General features: G+C 33.5%; 1 protein-coding gene across 1 annotated transcript in view; it reads left to right on the forward strand.

Moving 5' to 3' along the window:
• Positions 1-19129, forward strand: part of LOC148956984 (uncharacterized) — a 247290-nt gene extending 228161 nt beyond the window's left edge. Inside the window, exons 24-28 of the mRNA XM_089088075.1 lie at positions 5379-5605; positions 8883-9064; positions 10932-11116; positions 14219-14434; positions 18761-19129. Of these exons, the coding sequence (XP_088944201.1) occupies positions 5379-5605; positions 8883-9064; positions 10932-11116; positions 14219-14434; positions 18761-18904 (954 nt within the window). The 3' untranslated portion in view covers positions 18905-19129. The remainder of the gene's footprint in view (positions 1-5378; positions 5606-8882; positions 9065-10931; positions 11117-14218; positions 14435-18760) is intronic.
• Positions 19130-21536: the final 2407 nt, after the last annotated feature.

Below are 21536 nucleotides of genomic sequence, written 5' to 3' on the forward strand. Positions count from 1 at the left end.
AAGGGGGTCAAAAGGAAACAATAAAAATACTTTTGGAACAGATAACCGTATCAAGGTGAAATTTTCGGGGCCTCATGAGGGGGAGGTTCAACCGACCAAAAGACGACATGTACATGCTACTATTGTTATTAATACTGTTGCTACTACTGCTATTACTACTATTAATACAACACTAAAACTGGTACTACTTCCCCTAGTACCTCCGAAACTACTGTGATAATTGTACTATTAAGGCTAAGCCTATGAAGGTGAATTTTTGAGAGAATATTGAGGGTAAGTTTGAACTAAATCAAAAGACAATATGTGCATTCAGGTGTTCAAAAGGAGTTATCTCAAGAAATGATTTGGGTATTAAGATGGAACTTTCAGAGAATGCTTAAAGGGAAAGATCAATTGACCAAAAGGTAATATGTGCATGCTAATACTAATACTACCTCCACGGCTACATTTACCACTTCTACTACTACTATTACCCCACCTACTACTTTTATTGCAACTATTTGTAAGGCTAAGAGTATTAAGATGAAAATTTCAAGAAGTAGATGAATATACAAGTTATCAAAAGGACAAATCGGCAGTGTCATAGCAATGGCTAATTGTATTAAGTTTAACCTTCGAGGACTTGAGAGAGGTGTTCAACTGACCGAAAGGAAATATTCTAATACTACTGCTGCTACTACTACTAGTGTTATTACTATTAATACTACTACTGCCACTATTACTGTGACTACTATTACAACTATGCCTAAGGGTATAAAAGTCAAATTTTCAGGGAATTTTAGGGGGAAGGTGAACTGAATCACAACACGTCGTCTGCATGCAGGTTGTCAAAAGAGTATATCAGCAATATCTTTGGAACAGTTTTGTGTGGGAAATTGAAACTTACAGGGCTTGTTGGAAGGGGGGGTGGGATGTTGGACTAACCAAAGGACAATATTTTGAACCTAAAGCTATTGCTTCTACTCACACTGCTAGTACTACTACTTCTATTGCTACTACTAAATCTAAGGCTACTACTAATAATTTTACTGCTACTGAAGCTAAGGGTATTAAGGATAAAATTCTGGGCAATATTGAAACGGTATTAAACTTAATCGAAACACACTATGCCAACACAAGTGGTCAAGAGGACATATCAGCAATGCTTCAAGAACAGTTGATGGTATTAAGTTAAGACTTTCACCGTGTGTTGAAGAAATGTTGAAGAAAACCAAAGGTGTTATGTGCATACTGCTATTAATGTTTCTACTGCTAGTACAACTATTGCTACTGCACACGCTAAGGGCATTAAGTTGAAGCTTTCGAGGATAATTTAGGCAGATGTTGAACTAAATCAAAACGAAATATGAGTATTTAGATTGTCAAAAGGGTGATAAAGCAATATCTCAGAACGGCTTACATTATTAAGTTAGACCTTCCAGGGTACGTTGTGGTGGATTTTGAATTAGACAGAAGACACTTTTTGTATACTTTTAATACTAGTTTTATAGTTACTGTAACTAATTACACTAAGGGTATTAAGGTGAAACTTTTAGGGAACGTGTAGGCAGGGTCGGATCGACTAAGCGCGGGGCCCGATTGGAATTTTTTAGCGGGGCCCCTTCTATATATAACCTTTAGAATAGTTGCTTGTTTCTCACAATATTTCTTCCAAAAGATCTGTTGGGTTACGACTGATCTAATAATTTAAAAGATGTGAAAGGTGTTCTTTTTTGGGGTCTAAACGGTACATTTGACCTTACAAATACGGTTCAAAATCGCCCTCAGGGATCTGTAATGGATGTGCTACTAAATTGATCTTATAATAAATTTATCCAGTTAGTTTGAAGCTGAAAATATTACGACTATTTTTGGCTCGATCATCGCTTACATTGAATAAAGTTGCAGCAAAATATGAGTTCCAGTTTCTTTTTTGTTTATGGAAGTCTTTAGAGAGGAAGTGATGTCCTATAACAGGCCTGAGAAATCCATTTGGAAATTGTTGATGCAAGAATGTAAATCGACTGAGCAGGCAGCATTCCCCAAGTAACTCATCATTATCGGCTACTTTTACTGCGGGATAATGGAGGACTCCACAGTGAATACATACAGAGTTGAAGGGCCCCAATGACTTGCAAATAACACTTGCCTAGTTTACGGCATATTTATAGGTTTTACTTCGCTTTACGCCACAGTTAGTTAGCATTAAATATTGTGACGGCGCTGTTGTTCCTATATTATATTTTTGGCTTCTGCACTTTCATTTTTGACTCGTTCTGATTCTCTCTGTCCTTCTGTTCTTCACTGTCATTTTGACACTTTCTGATACTCGCTTTAGCGTGTCTGATAACCATACAATTTTTTGTTCTTCCATTTCATTTTTGACACGTTCTCTTGCTTGTAATTCTTGCTGCTGACTATCTTCTAACCACAAATTTCTTTGTTCTCGCGGTCGTACATCTTCTAACCACACATTTCCCTGTAACCGCATATTTTGTTTTTTCTTCACTTTCGTTTTTGCGTCGTTGTGATTCTCGCTGCCACTTATCTTTTATAATGCATATTTCTATGCTCTTGAATTTCGTTTTGACTTGTTCTAATTGTCAGTTTCGTTAATATTCTAACTATATATCTCTTTGATCTTAATTTTCGTTTATCGTTGATTTAGAGATTTTTCAGTGTCTTTTACCTTAGCTGCTTCGATTGGTTTTGTCTCTTTTGATGGTTTAGGTTGTTCATTATCACCAGTCGTACATTTAAATTTCTCAGGTTGTTCTCTGGATCTTGTCTCATTTAATGGTCCAGTTTGTACATTTTGAGCTTACGGTTTTGTCCTATTTTCTTTTTTTTGTGGCCATTTTCTGCTTCCCCTAATTTACGTTTGTGTCCCCTAGATATTATGAAAATTCCCTTTGAAATTTACACTAGCGAATATGGCCCGTGAATGTACATATTTTTAAATGTTTGTTCTGCAAATGCTTCTTAAACAGTTTTGAAATCTATTTTCCTTTTGTATTCACTTTAATCAACATAATTGCTTAACTATTAGTCTATCCAGATTATTGTTGATATCAGGTAGTTTCTTTTGGTTTTAGCCTGGAAAATGATGTCTCTCCAGAAGCAACGCTTAGTAGAATTGTGAAGAAAATTTCGCAATTTTGAAAATCAATCGTTCATTTTGATGTCAGCGTTGGGCCCCTTCTAACGCGGGGCTCGATTGGGCCCAATTGCTCCAGTCTCCTTTTATTTGGCATTACGTGTAGGAGGATATTCAGTTAAACTAAAAGACTACATGCATACAGGTTTTCAAACGGGCATATAAGCAATTTCATAGGTAGCGCTGCTCTATCGTAGCTAGTAATATCGCTGAAACTTTTACAGGAACTAATTCTATTGGAAACTAAAAGTCCTAGTTTCCTTTTTAAGAGTCAAAATATATTGAAGGGCAAGCAGCCTTCCTCCTTAGCCCACAATTTTCAAAAGACTTCCAGTCAAAATTTTAAGACAGCCATTTTGTTCAACATAATTGAACGGTCCAGTAACTATGTCTCAAGGGATATTGGGTATGTCGACCCCCATAGTTGTGCAATTTGACCATTATGCTTTAAAGCAAAATGTGCTTTAAAACTAAATCATAAGCCGATGCTGGTTGCCAATAAGACTTCTCAGCAATATCCCAAGAACGAATGAGGTTAGTAATTTGAAACTTTCAGGGCTACTGCTATCACTACTTCTGCTCTTACAATTTAACTAAATCAAAAGAGTGTAAGCATATGCAGGTTTTCAAACAGTATAGATAGATTTTCTTCGGAATGGTATTAAGTTTTGTTATTCAGGTCAACTAAAGAAGGTATAAAAATAAATTAAACAGTATTATTTGTTTCAAGATTTTCAAAAGGGTATATGTTGTTAAAAATTGTTGAAAAATTTTCTCCAGCATACAAATAGTAAGCCAAACTATAGATTCCCATATAAAAAAAAAACGAAAAGATATAAAATATTATTTTCTTTTTACATGAAAAAGACTATGTCAATAAAAAACAAACAAGCATTAATTTAAAAACTTTCTCCACAAAGCACATTTTTCAAAAGAACTCAATTAAAACCGAAATGAGGGGAAATAAACCCAAATAATCTATCAAGCGTGAAACTACCACAAATCACCATCAATAAATAAATGAAACCAAAAATGAACAGAAATTACAATAAGTAACCGATTGAAACTCAAAACAAGCAGAAATTAACATGAGTAGGGGTAACAACCCCCATGCCTTTTCAAGGCCAGAACTTAATTTTAACTTTGCTGAAAAAATGCAAATGAATGTGCATTGTGAGTTTAATAGGCCTATATATATGCTGATTTTCATTCCATAAAGTATTAATAATAATTGATTTATTAAAGTAAAAAAGTGAAAACATATAAAATGTTATTTTTTTCTTTGTTTTGAAAAAGGTTCCTCTAATGGTCTTAAGCAGTCAAACCTTCAAATAATTCCAGATAGAAATTAAAGGAAAAATATACCTTTTATGAAATATCATGGAAATGTGAAGAGCAAGAGTATATTCAAACCTTCTTTAAATATTTTAACGATAGAGTAATCCATTTAAATCTATATGGTTTATGACTTAAGCTATTTAAAAAGAAAAGTCGGTTCTTTTTCTGCTTTCTTTTCTGCTTGTCCGAGCTAAGGGGGAAAAAGTATTATGATTAATCAAAGAAAGAAAAAAGACAATTTATACGACAACTCAGAATAGAAAAATATTTAAATAAATCGGGTAAAAGATAAGATATATTTTAAAATAGTAAGCTAGGGTACCTATCCAAAAATATAGTTCCAAAAATTTGGTTTATACCTTCGAGATATATTGTCGCTCAATTTTTATATATTCTTGTTTTAGAGTTTTTTTTAATGTCCAAAGGACAATCTTATTGCTTAGAAATAGTATTATGTTTTGTTTTCTTTTTTAGTTTAAAGGGGCAAATTCACAATTGCAAATTGAAAAATAAAACCATCTGTTTAAAAATCAGCATATATTAAGATTTAATGAGCAACATTTACTATATTAATCAACCCCGGACCACTACGATAGTTGTAGAGAAAATTTTAATGTCGGTCCTCAAAATTACAAAATTGTAAAGTACCTACTTGTTAAAAAATATTGTTAAAAGGACCTACTTGTTAAAGAACTAGGATATTAAGGACTAAAAGGAAATGAAAGTCCTCGGGATTACCAGGGTTATACTGCTTAATCTATTAATCCCTCAGGGAACATCGGGATATTAATAACTAAAAGGAGATAATGGTTCTCCTGAGCTGCAAGGTATGGAAGGATCTGCTGGTTAAATTTTCAGGATATATTAATCTTAATAAGCAATACTTACTCTATGAATCTCTCAGGGACCACTAGGATACCCAGGACCTAAAGGAAATGACGGTCCTCCTGGATTGCCAGGTCTAGAAGGACCTACTGGTCCAAAGGGCTCAGAGGGTCAAACAGGACAACGTGGTGAACCTGGCCCTCAAGGTCTCCCGGGTCCTCCAGGACCACCTGGAGAGCTGCCATTAATACCTCCTGAAATTCTGTTTCAAAGAGATGGCATAAGATCAAAGAGAGCTGCTTCTGAGTAAGTAGCAAAAGTTTATCTTTCAGTTATCTTGTTTCTTGAAAAGGGAAAAAAATTTTAAGAGATTCAAAATAAACTAAAGTTGTTGGATATTTTGTCAACAACCATTAATACTTTATTAATTGTCCTGGTGAGCTGTTTACGTTTATAAGCCTTAGTTTAGCTTGACAAAATAGGCAGAACCAGACAGAGACTGTTTTAAATATAATATATTATTTTGTTTTGTATTATTTGCAGACAGTAAAAAGGTTTATGAAAGAAAAAGTCTGACCTTAGGCGTGGATTAGTCTTCCCACAGATATGATTTGGAGGTAATGATGTCGCTCATGTTCTTACGGAGTGCCAATAGCTTTCTTGTAACAGAGGATATTTTTCTGGGGTCGATATCCGAATGTTCATTGGGATTTCGTAGACTACTGCAAAAATTACAATCATTCAGTATTTTGAATAATTTCAATGAAAATTGAAAGAAAGAACTGGAATTTAATTTTTTTTTTTATTTCGTGGAGGAGGGTCGAAGATTTACATTTATGTAATTTATTTTGTTCTGTGTATTTTTACATACTGTACTGCACCGCCTTGCTTAGCCTTGAGCAAACTGTTATTATTATTTGTTTTTTTAAGCACCCTTAACAATTTACTATTGCTACTTTAAAAAGATGATTGGTCAAATCTGTAACTTATACAATTAAAAAGAATTAGTTGTATAAGAATTATTTAAAAAGATGATCCATCTACTTTAAAAAGATGATTGGTCAAATTTATTACTTATACAATTAAAATGGTTTTAATTAGTACTGGACATACGCTGCAGAAGAGGAAATATCATTTCAATAATACATGGTTTCTTATAGAGCTGCCTAAAAATGTTAAGACTGATTTGATCAACTATAGATATTTTACCACATATATATTTATATAATTAAAGTACCAAAGACTTCGAAAATGAAATCTGATTTAACCATATATATTCACAAAAATTAGGAAAAATCGGAAATTAAATCTCGAACTAATGCATATGTGAACTTTTTGATGGTAACAGGCACCAAATTCAGATAAAGAGAATGTGGTTCAAAAATCAGCAAACCGTAAGCTAAAAACGTATGAAACTAGACCATTTCGGAAGGCAGAGTATTCTACTGAATGTGTAATAGTTCCCCAAGGTCTTATCCAGGATTTTTGTCCGGGAGGGGGGGAGGTATTTTTTGGTGGCGGGTGGTGCCAAAAAATATTTTTAAGAACGCAGCACAAAGTTGTTTTTGTGCATTTTTATTACTTTTTTACGAGTCAGACAAAATTTCAGAATGAGGGGGGTTCAAACTCAGTAACCCCCTTCACTCTGGATACGTTCTTGATCGTTGCCATGATCTTTTTTATTTTTCATTTTTGTGTCCTTGGTACTTGGAGATTTGATCCATAGTAATGACAAAAAACATTCTTTTACGTATTAAAAATTGGAGAAAAAGGATTAATATTCCTTGTTTGAAAAAAAATTAATAGCAGGTTTTTCCTAAAAATTATTCCTGTGGAGAGGGGAAATACTAATAAAAAGTTCCAAAATTAATAACAACGAGCTTTTTGTTGTTCATAGTTTTTTTTTCAAAAACAAGAAATGGAAATGTATGAAAATATCGAATTTCTTGTTTAATTTTTGCGTTCAAAATCCACGATATTTTCAAATATAGAAAATATCTACCATTAGTTGTTTTAACAAACATCACAGCATGAATGTTAAAATGAATGTTGTGGCAGGCTTAAATTATCGTTTCACCTAATAGTGAAATTCTAAAAATAATTATGCCTAAAATTTTGGTTTTTCTTATTTAAATCCTTGTTTTTTATCAAATAGTCTACCTCTGTCCTAGTAATGTCAGTTTTTTTTTGCCAACAGACAATACTAAAAGACCTAAACGTAATTTTCTTACAGTGCTTATACTTTACCTTTTACCTTTGCATGGATTCATTTTACCAACAGATAGTTAAACTGTTTTCGTTATTGCAGCAACAGCTACCTTAGACATTTTTTTTTCATTTTACTTTTCATTGACAGTTTGATAATTTTCTAGGAAAATTCCGACAGTTTTTTCTCTGCACAAATGATTCTTATAATTTTTATTCTTCAGAAATTGTGGTGTTTTTCTGTAATTATCCTTTCAGAGCAGCCAAGAGTCGTTATCAAAGCTTATACTATTCATGCCAGAAGAATATAATTATTTTGGCAAAACTAGCAAATTGAAGTTTAATCTTCTCTCAATGTACAGCAAATTTAAAAAAAAGGAAGCCAAAGCTCAGGCAATGATTCTTCAAAATTTTTAGCCGGATTTTGACCTCGTATTTATTGGACCTGTGCCCCAGCTAGAAGAATATTTCCCTCCCATTTCATAACACTGTTTATGGATAAAACACATTTTATTTTCGAATTTTCTTGAATGTAGGTTTCGAGCCAATCAGATGATAAAAATTTACTCGTTTGGGGCACCGATAGAACAATAATGGGGCCAAAAAGGGGGGGGGGAACATTTCTATTTGCTAGATACCATAGGGCCCGTCAAAAACATGCCATATGTATGGACCATTTACGAGGCATTCAACATCTTTTTCTATTTTTGCTTCTTTATTAATTTAAAAAAACTATTTTCACAAAACAAGGTTTCCAAAGAAAATTAAAGAGCAACATTAATCCAAAGATGAGTAAAATAAATCAAAATAATTTTTTAACCTGAAGCGACCATAGATCACTATCAATAAATAAATGAAACCCAAACGAAAAGGAAGTACAATAAATAACCAGGTCATACACAAAACGAGCAAAAACTACCACAAAGAGGAGGACGTCTCCTCCTCCTTGAAAGGTAAATTCCGTACCTTTAAAGGTACTCGTGTCTTAAAAGGTACCTTCCGTACCTTTTAAAGACCAGAACAGTAGGCTGGTCTTTTGCATGTTTCCTATTTGCACCTTATGCATTAATATCCTATTATTATCCTATTATTATGTTATCCTATTATTGCGTTAAATGTTTCCTATTTGCACCTTAATGGAAACATCTTTTTTTTTGTTCTATCTTTATATTTCTTATAGCATTAAAAACATCACTATAATAACCGAAATTGCTGCAAAGAACAAATAAGTGTGGATTGAAGGTCTGCGGATAAGTGTCGATTGAATCCTGTTGGTCTCAACAATTTTAGGTTTTTTAACGTTGTAAAAGAGAAAAAGTACCCATGTATTTTTTTCTGATATCATATTTTTTATAATAGCATTTTATTAATTGAATAGGCGTAGGGTACCAGAAAGACAACTTGATAAAGAACAACTCGATGAAAAATTGGAAGAAGTTTATAAAGAGATATTTTCAATGAGAGGAAGTCTTGACAGAATGAAGAAGCCAACTGGAACCAAGGAAAACCCAGCGAGGTCTTGTAAGGATCTCTATTTTGGGCACCCGAAGCTTCCAGATGGTAAGTCAGAACATTTTTATTCCAAAATAAGAGCTTCATCTAAGCAGTTTGAATTACATTCTTCTATAGCACCTTCCCAAGGTTTTCAGTACCTTTTCAGTTATTTCAAACACAGCCTGTTAATATATGCCTTGTATGATACTTAGTTGGTTTAATATTGTTGCTTCAACAGTCTCATTGGTTTAATGAATACCATCATTATTGATACTCGTGACATGTGAGACCTTTAGAAGTTTCTTTTACGGTCTTTATTTTAGGCATCTAAGCTACCCAAAAGGTAGCGGTTGGTTGTCCTTGAATATATCGTAAATCAGAACAGTGCAGAATCCAAGGAAATTTTGTGTCAAAGGAACAGGATGAATGTAATTTTTGGAGAGAGTATAATTTAACTGAAATTTGACAAAAATGAAGGAAAGACTATTGAAGCCTTAGTAAAGATAATAGGATACTTAGAATAATTTGTAACATATTTAGTAGCAAGTTTCTAAGTTACTAAGACAATCCTAGTGGTATAGCAGTCACTTTAATACGCTGGAGCTTCAGATTATGGATGGCACCGTAATAGGCAAATATATATATTTTTTTCATTGCCAAAGGATTAAAAAAATAACCTGGATAGTGCACTAAACTTAAAAATAAATAAAATATAGCACCATTGTTCTTGAATTAATTGATCAAGATTCAAGGCCGTTCTCACAGAGGAAATTACCTATGCCTTGGAATGGTTTCGGGTTATTTGTCCTGTTATAGGTCATATTTGTTCTGTTAATAAAACAAATAAAGATCTAAGATCAAAATAAAGATTAAATGGTCCCCAAGTTCCATTGAAAGACATTATTTTGGACATCCAGGATACCCAAAAGGTGACAGTTGGATGTTCTTGAATATATCGTAAGTCAGAGCAGTGTGTAATCCAAGAGAAGCTTCTGTGAAGGGGAGAGGAGAAATGCAATTTTTTTTTGGGGGGGGGGGAAGAATGTAATTGAGACAAAGTACGCAGATGCTAAATAAGATTACCCTGAGGTTCTAATTTAGACTAATACAAACGGCTTTGTTTCGCATGCTATACTTGGGCCTTTAGCCCTCATGCTTTTTTTATCATGACGCCATATTTATGATTTCTTCGGTTTTTTTCATCGGTTTCTATTTTTGAGGTTTCTTGTAGCCAACGTACCTTCTCAAGGTTCAAAAAATTCTTTTTTGAGGTGGAGATAAGAAAGTCACTTTACAAAAACCTGTTCCAAGAACTGGTTTAGTTGGTGACCGTAGTATGTTTTTTTTCCTTGTTCCAAATTAAATAAAAAAAAGTTTTCGAGAGCTTAACTCATTTCTATGTTACTTATACAAATTCATAAATTTTTATCTTATGGAAAAATTGCCGATATTTTTCCAATAGAATTTTCAATTTAACTATACATTAAGGTAATTGAGAATCGGTCCCATAGACAAACTCGTTAGATATTTGATGGTCAATATGTGCGAGCAAGTTGTCACTATGCAATTTATTTACACCGTCATTTACGTTGTTGCTACTTTTTATTGTTGTTTACCATTATTTCTTTTTCTTTTCGTTGGAATCTGAATCTTTTACTATTTGTATTACTGATTTTTTATTTTTTTTTTTTATATATATATTTTTTTTTATCTGAGGCTTACTTTCGATTCATAATCATTTTTATACAATTCTGAAAAAGCCTTATGCCAGCTTTGCCTCTCATTCAGACTATCTGTCTTGACTTTTTTCCAATTAGCTATGGCCCTCAGCTTTTTCATCACAATCCACCAACTTGATTTTAATTCAAAAATTTTAATTCGTCAATCATTATATTTTTATTATTATCAGTTTTATTGTTTACATTGTTTGTAGGTATGTATTTCATTGACCCTAACCTTGGAATGACGTTCGATGCCATCCAAGTCTTCTGTAACATGACAGGGGGTGGAGAAACATGCATAAGTCCGGATCCTCATGTTGCTAAGATGCCAAATATACCGTGGAAGAAAGATGGTGGCAAAGAGGATTGGTATTCAAACCTTCGTGGAGGCTTTAAAGTGAGTAGCATAGCAGATTTTATAAGACATATTTGGTCTGTTAAACCTAAACCGTAATGACCATCTAAATCTTCCTAGCCATGTACTCACCCATCAATTATTTCTGTCCTGGGAAGTGTTTGAGATGATTAAAAACAGGGGAAGTAGGAAAGGTGAGAACATTCTTAAAAATCAAATGTTTCCTTGGTTGTTTTCTTTTGCATCTACTCCCAATTGCCTCCTTTAAAAAAATTTGTTCATCTTAAGCTTTTCATAAGTGGTGGAATAACGGTCATGTAGATTCTACGCCTCAGTACGCTAATACACTAATCCAGAGGAAAACTTTTGACTTTCCTCTGACTAGTCATATTTGAATAATCATATGACTAATTAATCACTAATTATTTTGACTAATCATAGGCAGTGCAGTAGCTAATACTCTAATACACTAATACAGAGAAAAATTTTGATTTTCCTCTGACTAGTCATATTTGATTAATCATATGACTAATCAATTACTAATTATTTTGACTCATCATAGGCAGTGCAGTAGCTAATACTCTAATACACTAATCCAGAGGAAAAATTTTGAATCTCCTCTGGCTAATCATATTTGATTAATCATAGAACTAATCAATTACTAATTATTTTGACTAATCATAGGCAGTGCAGAAGCTAATACGCTAATACTAGGCAGTGCAATCATATGATAGGCAGTGAAAATAAGACTAATCATAGGCAGTGCAATAGTCAGGCTTAAGTAAAGAGTGAAGTAGCATCGTGGGCACTTCGCACGGAAGGAGTTCTACCAGCATCTGAGGTGGATTGAAAATTGTAAGCTCTACTGTCCGTTTTAAGAGCCAAAAATGATTGGAGGACTAAAAGCCCACTTCAATGTCCTTCTTAGATGCCCTCCACCCTTAACCCTGATAATATTTCGAGATAGCCATTTTGTTGAAAAAAAAAAAAAAATCCAACAACTATGCCTCTGAGAGTGACATAACGCCCTACAACTTTTGTGGCAAGGGTTAAAAACTATGAAAATTGTCCATTGTGTAAATTTAGGCACCAACATTGGGAAAGGGGAGCAATTTTGTCCTGGTTGCCTAAAAAGGTTAGGAATGTTAAGATAAAATATCCTTAGAAGGTTGAGGGGATGTTAGATTAAACTCTGTTAGAATAAACTCTTAGACTCTTAGTTTCTGTCTTCTAGCAGTATACTAGGTTTTTTTTTGCCTGTGGGTAACCTGACTGTCATAATAAGGTCTGTTTTTTTTCATAATTGTGCTTCATAATAAAATCTGTTTTTTTTTTTTCATAATAAGATCGTACATCTTTCGACAAAAAAACGATTTCGACAGAAATCTTAGGACTAAGATCTTACTTATTATGTCGTTTTTATGACGTCTTTCATCATTCTGCTCTGATCAGTGGTCAAAGAAAAATGATGAGTATATCATCAAATTTCTCTCATCATTGTTCTATTTGGCAGAAAAATAGCGATCTTTGCACTTTTTGCTACCATCAGTGAGCTGTAAGATCTTAGAACAATGACGAACTAAAGAACGGTAATCTGTGCAGAAAGATGTAAGATCTTAGTGCTAAGGAACAGGATTAATATATTTTACAAACAATAATAATTCATTACTGAAGAGACATAAAACCGAATATCGAACCGGACCCCTCCAGCCCCCATGCCCCTGCCTCTCTCAAGTGAATGCTAGCTTTTAATCGTAATAGGAGATGAAAAATTTTTTTAATAATGTTAAAACTTGAATTATCTTCAGAGGGATAAGGGAAAGGTAGTATATAGAAGGGTACATAGATAGGTAAATAGGGAAATGCAAGTGGTATGGTAGGCAAGTAATAGGGAGGATTGGGGCCAAGAACTAGGCTTTTGTATGTTTCCACTAAATATTTTACTGGAAGTTAAAAGGAAGGGAAAACTTCCCTCTTCCTTTTATCGTTCAGCGATTTATTTTCGAAAGCAAAAAATTTAATATCATCCCTTTTAAATTTTCACCCCCTAAGACAGTTCCTCTTTTTCATTATTCGCAAACCCTACCCACCAGATCACTCTCTAAAATTTGCATAGTAGGGGTCATGTAGATTAATTGATAACCGTTTATTAATCAATTTCAAATTAACTTTCAATCAAAATTTTAAAATCTGGATACAAATTTGAATTCCGGAATAAATTCAATATTTACCATAACTTAACGAATAAGCCGCTGCGCATGGCTGAAGTAAATTTAATTTAATTTTTTAGAAACTCTTTTTTGGCAAATTAGATGTATGTATAACATATATATATGTATATATATATATATATATATATATATATATATATATATATATATATATATATATATATATATATATATATATATATATATATATATATATATATATATATATATATATATATATATATATATATATATATATATATATATATAGATTAAACTTTGACGAGGCAACCTTAATATCTACTATAAATGGCCTAGCACAAACTTTTAAAGAGGTAATTGAGATAAAAAAAAATACATGAACCAAAATTTAGCATTTTGAAGGACTCAATCAATATTTTCACCTGGTATAACTCGAAAGAACCTATTTGCACATAAAATGATGAATGAATTTGCAGGCCAGCCAAAGCAATAGCAAAACAAAGGATTATTGTCCAATCATCTTGGTAGTTTTCTTTTTCATTGATTCCAACCTGGTTCTTACTTAGTTTCTGTTCTGTCGTTGACAAATAAACTTCGAAAGGTTCGATTTTCTTTGGTTTCTTTTCTTTCTTTTTTGTTTAGCACTGAGGACGACTCGGTGGAGGTCCTTGTCGAAATATTTGCTTATTTTTTCTTCTTCATGGTTCGCCACTGGCTGACTAAATCCTCGTTTTTTCACCTTTTTTATTTTTTTTTTCATTTTGTTATTTTCTTTCCTCTCTGAGTTTCATTTGAGAATAAAGAGTAAACCCCAGACAGCTACTCGATAAGTTCATATCCTCCAATGTAGGTTTAAATATTCCCAGGGTAGTAGTATTGCTTCAGGATGTCAGTTTATGGATTTTTTCTAATATATCGTATTTTTTAATAATTGCTTTTGTTTTTGGATTAGATCACATACGAATCAGCAACCCCAGTTCAGCTCACGTTCCTTCGTCTTCTTAGCTCTGATGCATACCAGAATTTCACGTACACATGTATGAATGCAGCAGCTTGGTATAACCTTAGAACGTTTAACTATGACCACTCAATTAAACTTCTTGGAGATAATGATCAAGAATTTAGTAATAAAGGAGTGAGGCCGAACGTAATCATGGATGGATGCAAGGTAAAGTTCGTGAGTTTTATTAGTTTTGTACCAGCAGTGCCACAACCAGGATTCTATTTCAGAGAATATTAAACCTTTTTTTAATCTGGAAAGGGTCAAACTAACAATATTCGCAGATGGGGTACTGCTACTGCTAACGAATCTTTGCAACACCAGGCTGCCTGATGTTAACAGCTACATATCCTCTCCATTCATCTAAATTTATTCAAAAGTTCTCTCTTTCGTTCTTTAAGTCCTTATTTTCTTTGAGTATTTTCTTATGGCCTCTCCCCTCCCCTTTACCAAGGGACGACCTTCAATTTTTCTTAGGCTCAGATAGATGGTAAAAAAGCATGATCTTTGGCAATCCACTGTCCTTCATCTCCAAGCCTCTCACTTTTTTGGGAAATTAGATATACAGTATATAAATATATATACATATATATATATATATATATATATATATATATATATATATATATATATATATATATATATATATATATATATATATATATATATATATATATATATATATATATATATATATATATATATATATATATATATATATATATATATATATATATATATATATATATATATATATATATATATATATATATATATGTATATATATATAAAGAATTTATATAAATATATTAAAATATATTCAAAGTCATTCAAAGAGTCTGCAGTACAAGAGCCAGAAATATTCATTTTCCACCTCTTTTGACAAATTTGACTTCTTTTGAATTTAACAGTAGACTAGAAAAATAATATTTTGTTACTGCAAGCTGGATATAGTGCTGCCCTATACTTGAAATGATATAAAAAATACCGATACTCAACGGTATTGTAACGGTGGATTGGTATCCTAGGTAAATATCATCGCATTCGGTGTACAAATATCACCAAAAATTGTGATATTTTTGTAATATATTTGTGATGTTCAACAATTGTCCAAAATGTGGTCATCTTATCTACCAATGCGACTGTAGAACAAATTTTAGTAATAATACAAAAAGGTAGCACTCTTGTTGGGAAGGCGGTTGTATCTTAGATGTGTATTAGATACAAATTTTAATTCTCAAGGGGGCTGTGTTGAGACAATACTTCATTCTACCCCCTCCCATGTTAGGTAAAGAGCAACACAGACTTTCAAGACAAGTAACTTGTAAGCCATAGTGATTATTTTACCTTACCTTACTTACTTAGGTCTTCTCACGCCGGCTGGCGCAAAAGGTGACAACGGTGCCTCTCCATGACGATCTCTCTTGTGCTTTTGACGAAAGTTCTTCGAGCGACAATCTCAAAAGCGCAGTATCCTTCTCAAGATATTTTCCCAGTGTTGTCTCCTGTCGCCCACGTCTTCTGATGTCAGAAGGAACCCAACATCACACATCGCGGGGTAGGTGGCCCTCACCCATCCGCACCATGTGACCCCAATATTGCCATCGGTTAGTCACAATTCTGTCGATCACGAGTGGCCTCTTTGTCTTTTCACATAGAGAGGCGTTGGTGAGATTATCAGTCCACTGGATACCAAGGATACGCCGAAGACATATATTCTCAAAACCCTGGATTCGCTTTTCTAGCTGCTTAGTCAACGCCTAAGATTCGTAGCCGTACATTAGTACGGAGAGGACGTTACTATTGAAAAGCCGGAGCTTGAGCTGTAGGGAGTATGCTGGATTCCTCCACACATTTCTTAGTTTATTGAAGGTGCTTCCTGCGCATGTAATCCGTGTGGTAGCTTCCTGCTCAAGGCTACCATCATATTTAATGGCACTACCAAAATACTTGAACTCTTCAACCTCCTCTAGTACATCAGATCCGATTTCAAGGGGTGGGGCAGTTAGGATATTGACTTGAGAGGTGATATTATCCAAAATTTACTATTCCTATTCCTAGTTGCCAATTGATGGTACAACTGGACAAAGTGCAAGAAGCTTCAAAAAGCGTTCTGAGCAAGAAGCGTTCAGATCAAAATAAAGGAGAATTGACCGGCTACCCTTCATTGGGAAAAATAGAAAAATATCCATCTTACCAGTATTTGTCCTTCAATAAATTCCCCAGCCACGATGATCTTTACTAAAAAAAAAGTCACAAGGCTTCTGTACAAAAGTTTTTTCTTATGTACTCGTGGTCTTTCTGGCAGAAACATAAAAGCTAGGAGATGGTGGTTATGAAGGCGATTTGGAGGCAAAAAGTTTTCTTTATGTTGCGGAACATCAAATAGATGTTTTGCACCTACTGATTCCAGAACATCTTATTTTCAACTATACATTTTGGACATATCTATTACTGTTTTGTGTTGTTAAAGTGTTTTTTTTTTATTTTGTTCAGGGCTCCCAACTACCTGCTGAAGTACCTAGTTGACAAGCTAAGTCTTTCGGCAATTCAGCAGTGACCTCAAATCGCCTTTCGTGAGCCAGTTTGACCCATATGGACTGTAAATCAACGACAATAAAACAAAAGGGATGAAGTTCAACCCTCTGAAACGTGATATCTCCTGTTCTGAACCATGGTACCCATTTTATCTCAACCACAGTTGTATTCGGTGTCACTTTTAGCTCAAACTGCTCCTTTAGCCCCCATGTACGCCATGTTTGCCATATTTACGCCTCAAGATCGTTGGTTACTTTACGGTGCCTGAATTTTTTTTACAATACTACTCAGACTGGCAAATCTGTGTTATGTACGACCATTACTGGAGTAAGCATGTTCAGTTTGGGACCCTCAAGCGCATAATACAAAATATCTCAGTAGTTACATTGAACCTGTAACACACGGTGCAAAAACCATATTTGGTGCAAGTATCGTATTTGTCCACTCCAGGGTCGTGAAAAATTACCTCTCCCCACGAGTGCAGATACGAACTTATCCTTAAGCTTTGACACTTAATACTCGTGACCACAGGCAAAAAGTATATGATATAGATGTTATCCTATGTATAATGACATTGATCCGTGCTAGAAGCATGAGAATCTGAGGATAGACGAGCACAAACACCGAATTGATTGGTACCATAAAATTATTTAAGCCGGACATCTGTATTATATACATTTTGTCTGTGTAGCGAGTCAGAAGCATCGTTAGTTGCTGCCACCTCCTTGTACAAAGCGTCTGCCAACAAAACGTATGAATAAAACTGAACCGTTGAGATTATCTTACCAATCGTTTTATGAACTCTTTTGCTCCTTTTTTTTGTTAGTTCATAATTTATTGACCTGATGTTGTAAAAATAACATAACTTAATAAAAAAAGAATATCTACTGCTTAGTGATAAGGCTGTACCAACATTAACTTTATTTGCATTAACTTTTCGGCAGTAGCTTTCATAAGAATAAAAATAAATGAACAAGATTGGTCACCATATCCAATCTTATTCCAAGACTTTGCGTATCCAGGATTTTTTTTCGAGAGGGTTACTTTTTTCGAAAGGGGGGGGGGGAGAAGTGTTATTTTTTTACAAAACGCATCAAAAATTTCAATTATATCCATTTTTATTAATTTTATATTCATTTTTTATTTTAAATTATAATTCGTAGGGAGGGCAACCAACCCCTCCTCCTCTCCTTGTCCCTTGTAGTTATCTATCTGCTCAACACTGACCAAAACTTTGTGATTGTCATCTTATTCTTATTCCGAGACTAAAATAAATCCGAGACTAAAATAAATATTCCGAGACGGAATAAATTATTCCGAGACAGTAAAAATAAATCAATCCCTCCGATTAATAAATGTTAATAACCTCAGTTGTTTATTGATGTTCAATAAATTTATTTTTAATTAAAATATAGTTTATTTTAAAACAAACCTAACCCCATTAAAAAGCGCTTCATTTGCTTGCCAAACCCTTATTGAATGCTTTTGCCCCATGACCAGCCGCTGCAACCAGACCTAGCTGGCTGTCCAGACTTAATTTTGATAGTACCAAAATAGTTGAAATGAAGTATTTTATATTTTATTAAGATGAAATAGTATGTTTTTTTTGTTTTTTTTTTTGCTTTTAAATTAATAATCGCTTTTGAATAGGTAGTTTTTTCTTCCAAATTCTCATTAATTTTAAGATTAAAAGGAACTATTTATTAAAGACCGTAAACCGAAGAAGATTGAGAGCCCCTACAACAACTCATTGTAGTCAAGATTTGGTGTTTAGCTCTTATATTTGTGGTTTCTTTGAGATACCTACAGCTCATTGCAGTTACAGAATCGTGTTTAGCATTACTTAATTAGGAGTTCATTATAAATGTCTAAGATGATTAGGGTAGATGCTAGCAGTAATATTTTGTTTAAATTGTTTTAATCTAGTTTATTTTTTAATTTTCTTCTTATTTTTAGAACCGTAAAAGTACAAGTAGAACAATATTTGAGATAAGGACAAACAAAGTTGCACAGCTACCGATAGTGGATTTCTATCCAGTGGATTACGGACTACCGCACCAGGCTTTTGGATTTGAAGTTGGTGCAGTGTGTTTTAAATGAAAAGAGTGTATTTGAATGTTTGAATTTAAAATAGAAACGATAATGAAAAAATAGGATATTAGCTTTTCGATTATTAACCGGTGACCTTGGTTTTGTAGGCTTTTAAGATTTTGGAATTTAGCTTTTTTGAATGCTAGAGTGTTTGATCCCGATTCGCTGCCCATTTCTGTAAGAAAAATATATCAAGTAAATAAAATTTTTATTCAATTTCTTTGACTAAAGAAGGATTTACCGAAAAATAATATTGAATTTATAAAATTCCCGAGTTCTTCGTTTCAGAATTGATCCCTATTGTCCTGAATTAAAACTAGTCACATAGTTTAGACTCTTTTAGTTTTCTCCTTAACTTCAAATTAAATAAAAAAAAAACAAATTTTTAACTGAAAGTAAGGAGCGACATTAAAACTTAAAACGAACAGAAATTATTCCGTATACGAAAGGGGCTGTCCCCTCCTCAAACGCCTCGCTCTTTACGCTTAAGTTTTTTATTGTTTTAAAAGATAAAGATGTGTGACAGAGTCAAACTTTAGCGTAAAGAGCGAGGTATTGTGAAGGGGACAGTCACTTTCGTATACGGAATAATATATGTTCGTTTTAAGTTTTAATGTCGCTCCTTACTTTCAGTTAAAAAAAACTTGATATTTTAAATTTAATATCTGAACGTTTTTGAATTAATACAGCTTTGATTTAGGCTCACCGTACATTAATAATTAAAACCAAATTTGTATATTAATTTTACTTTTTTTGGCTAAATGGCTTTCTCGAAATTTTGTTCTGACGTAACTTATGTAACGAACTTCTATTTTCGTGTGTTTTTATTAAATATATTAGGGAGTTTGCCCCCAAGGCAATATGCCTCGTCTTTACCCTAAAGTTCAAATTTTGTTCGAATCACAAACCCCTGAATCACAAAGGCCGGTTAATTAGAATAGATATCTCTTTTGGAAGTACTAAAAAAAACTTTAGCGTAAAGGAAGAGGTATTGACTAGGGGGCAAACCCCCCTCGTATACGTAATAATTTCTATTCGTTTTAAGTTTTAATGTTGCCCCTTACTTTCAGTTGAAAAACATATTTTTTTTATTTAATTTCTAATCGATCTTTAAATAATGCTGAGAAATCCGGCGCCCCCTTCATAGAAATGTCCCTTCGCCGAAGGAAAAACCCTCCATCGAAAGATCCTCCCCCGTAACCCCCTCTTACCCCCCTCCCCCCACCAGAAAAAAAAACCCTGAAACGTCTGTATACTTCCCATTAACCAGTACCACATGTAAACACTGGGCAAAGTTCATAACTTGCAGCCCTGCCTCCGGGAACTGTGGGGGTTTAAGTCATCCTCAAAGACATATTTATTAAATTTTCGACTTTGCTGAACAAAATGGCAATCTCAAATTTTGATTGGGTGACTTCGAAAAAGAAATGAGTGTGGGAGGAGGCCAAGTTGCCCTCCAATTTTTTTTTGGTCACTTAAAAAGGCACAAGAACTTTTAATTTCCGTTCGAATGAGCCCTCTCACGATATTCTAGGACTACTGGATCGATACGATCACCCCTCGGAAAAAAAAAAAAATAAAAAATAAACACGCATCCGGTATCTTTCTTCTGGCAAAAAATACAAAATTCTACATTTTTGCAGATAGGAGCTTGAAACTTCCATACTAAAATTCTCTGATACTCTGAATCTGATGGTGGGGTTTTCATTAAAGTTCTATGACTTTTAGGGGGTGTTTACACCTTTTTTCTAAAATAAGGCAAATTTTGTCAGGCGCGTAACTTTTGATAGATAAGACTAAACTTAAAGAAACTAATATATTTGAAATCAACATAAAAATATGATTCTATTGTTGTATATATTAATATCAAAATTCCGGTTTCTAGAATTTTGCTTACTATTGAGCCGTGTCGCTCCTTACTTTCAGTTCGTTACCACGAACTGTTTGATCCAAAGGGTGATTTCCTCCCCTATAGATGTTATGGATAAAAAAGAACTTTTTCAAATTTGTGTTTTCTATGGCACTGTAGTCTGAGAACGACGGTCTAAATGTGCTTTTGGCCAAATATAAAAACTGAAAAGTCTGAAGACAAATATTTCGAGTCAATAAAGCTCTGTTGCAATTTGTTGAATAAAAGGGATTTGCCAAAATATGCTCTTGCACTTTAAAAAATATTGAAAACTCTTAAGAAATCATTTATTTTAACTCTACATTAGAATACTCAAGTAAAGTAGATGTTGAAAGTTTTCTTATTAATTTCACCTCCAAAAGATGACTCATCCTCTCCAAAAGATTAAAGCCTACATAACTTCAGACAACCTTCTTCAATTTCAGTATTTTGGTTTCTTCTGGAGCCTAGCAGTATAGAAGTAGTAATTTCACTGTGTTGTTGGAAGAAAAATGAAAAAAGTTAAATAAATTTGAATTAATATATAGACATTTTCAATAAGTAAATGTTTTGCTTTGGATGTCAAAGACGGATTTTTCAAAGCATATTTTCCAATATTACAAAATTTTCAAGTTCTCTTATCCTTTCTAATGAAGGTAAAAACCAGCCACGCGGTTTAAACCTTGTAAGTTTGCTTCCTAATATTCCTTTCAGAGGAAATCTTCTTCCTCCAAAAGATAATTGCCCAAAAAG

The sequence above is a fragment of the Artemia sp. Qi Xiang Cuo genome, chromosome 1 (assembly GCF_049724085.1).
Source record: "Artemia sp. Qi Xiang Cuo chromosome 1, ASM4972408v1, whole genome shotgun sequence".
NCBI classification, from domain to species: Eukaryota; Metazoa; Arthropoda; class Branchiopoda; order Anostraca; family Artemiidae; genus Artemia; species Artemia sp. Qi Xiang Cuo.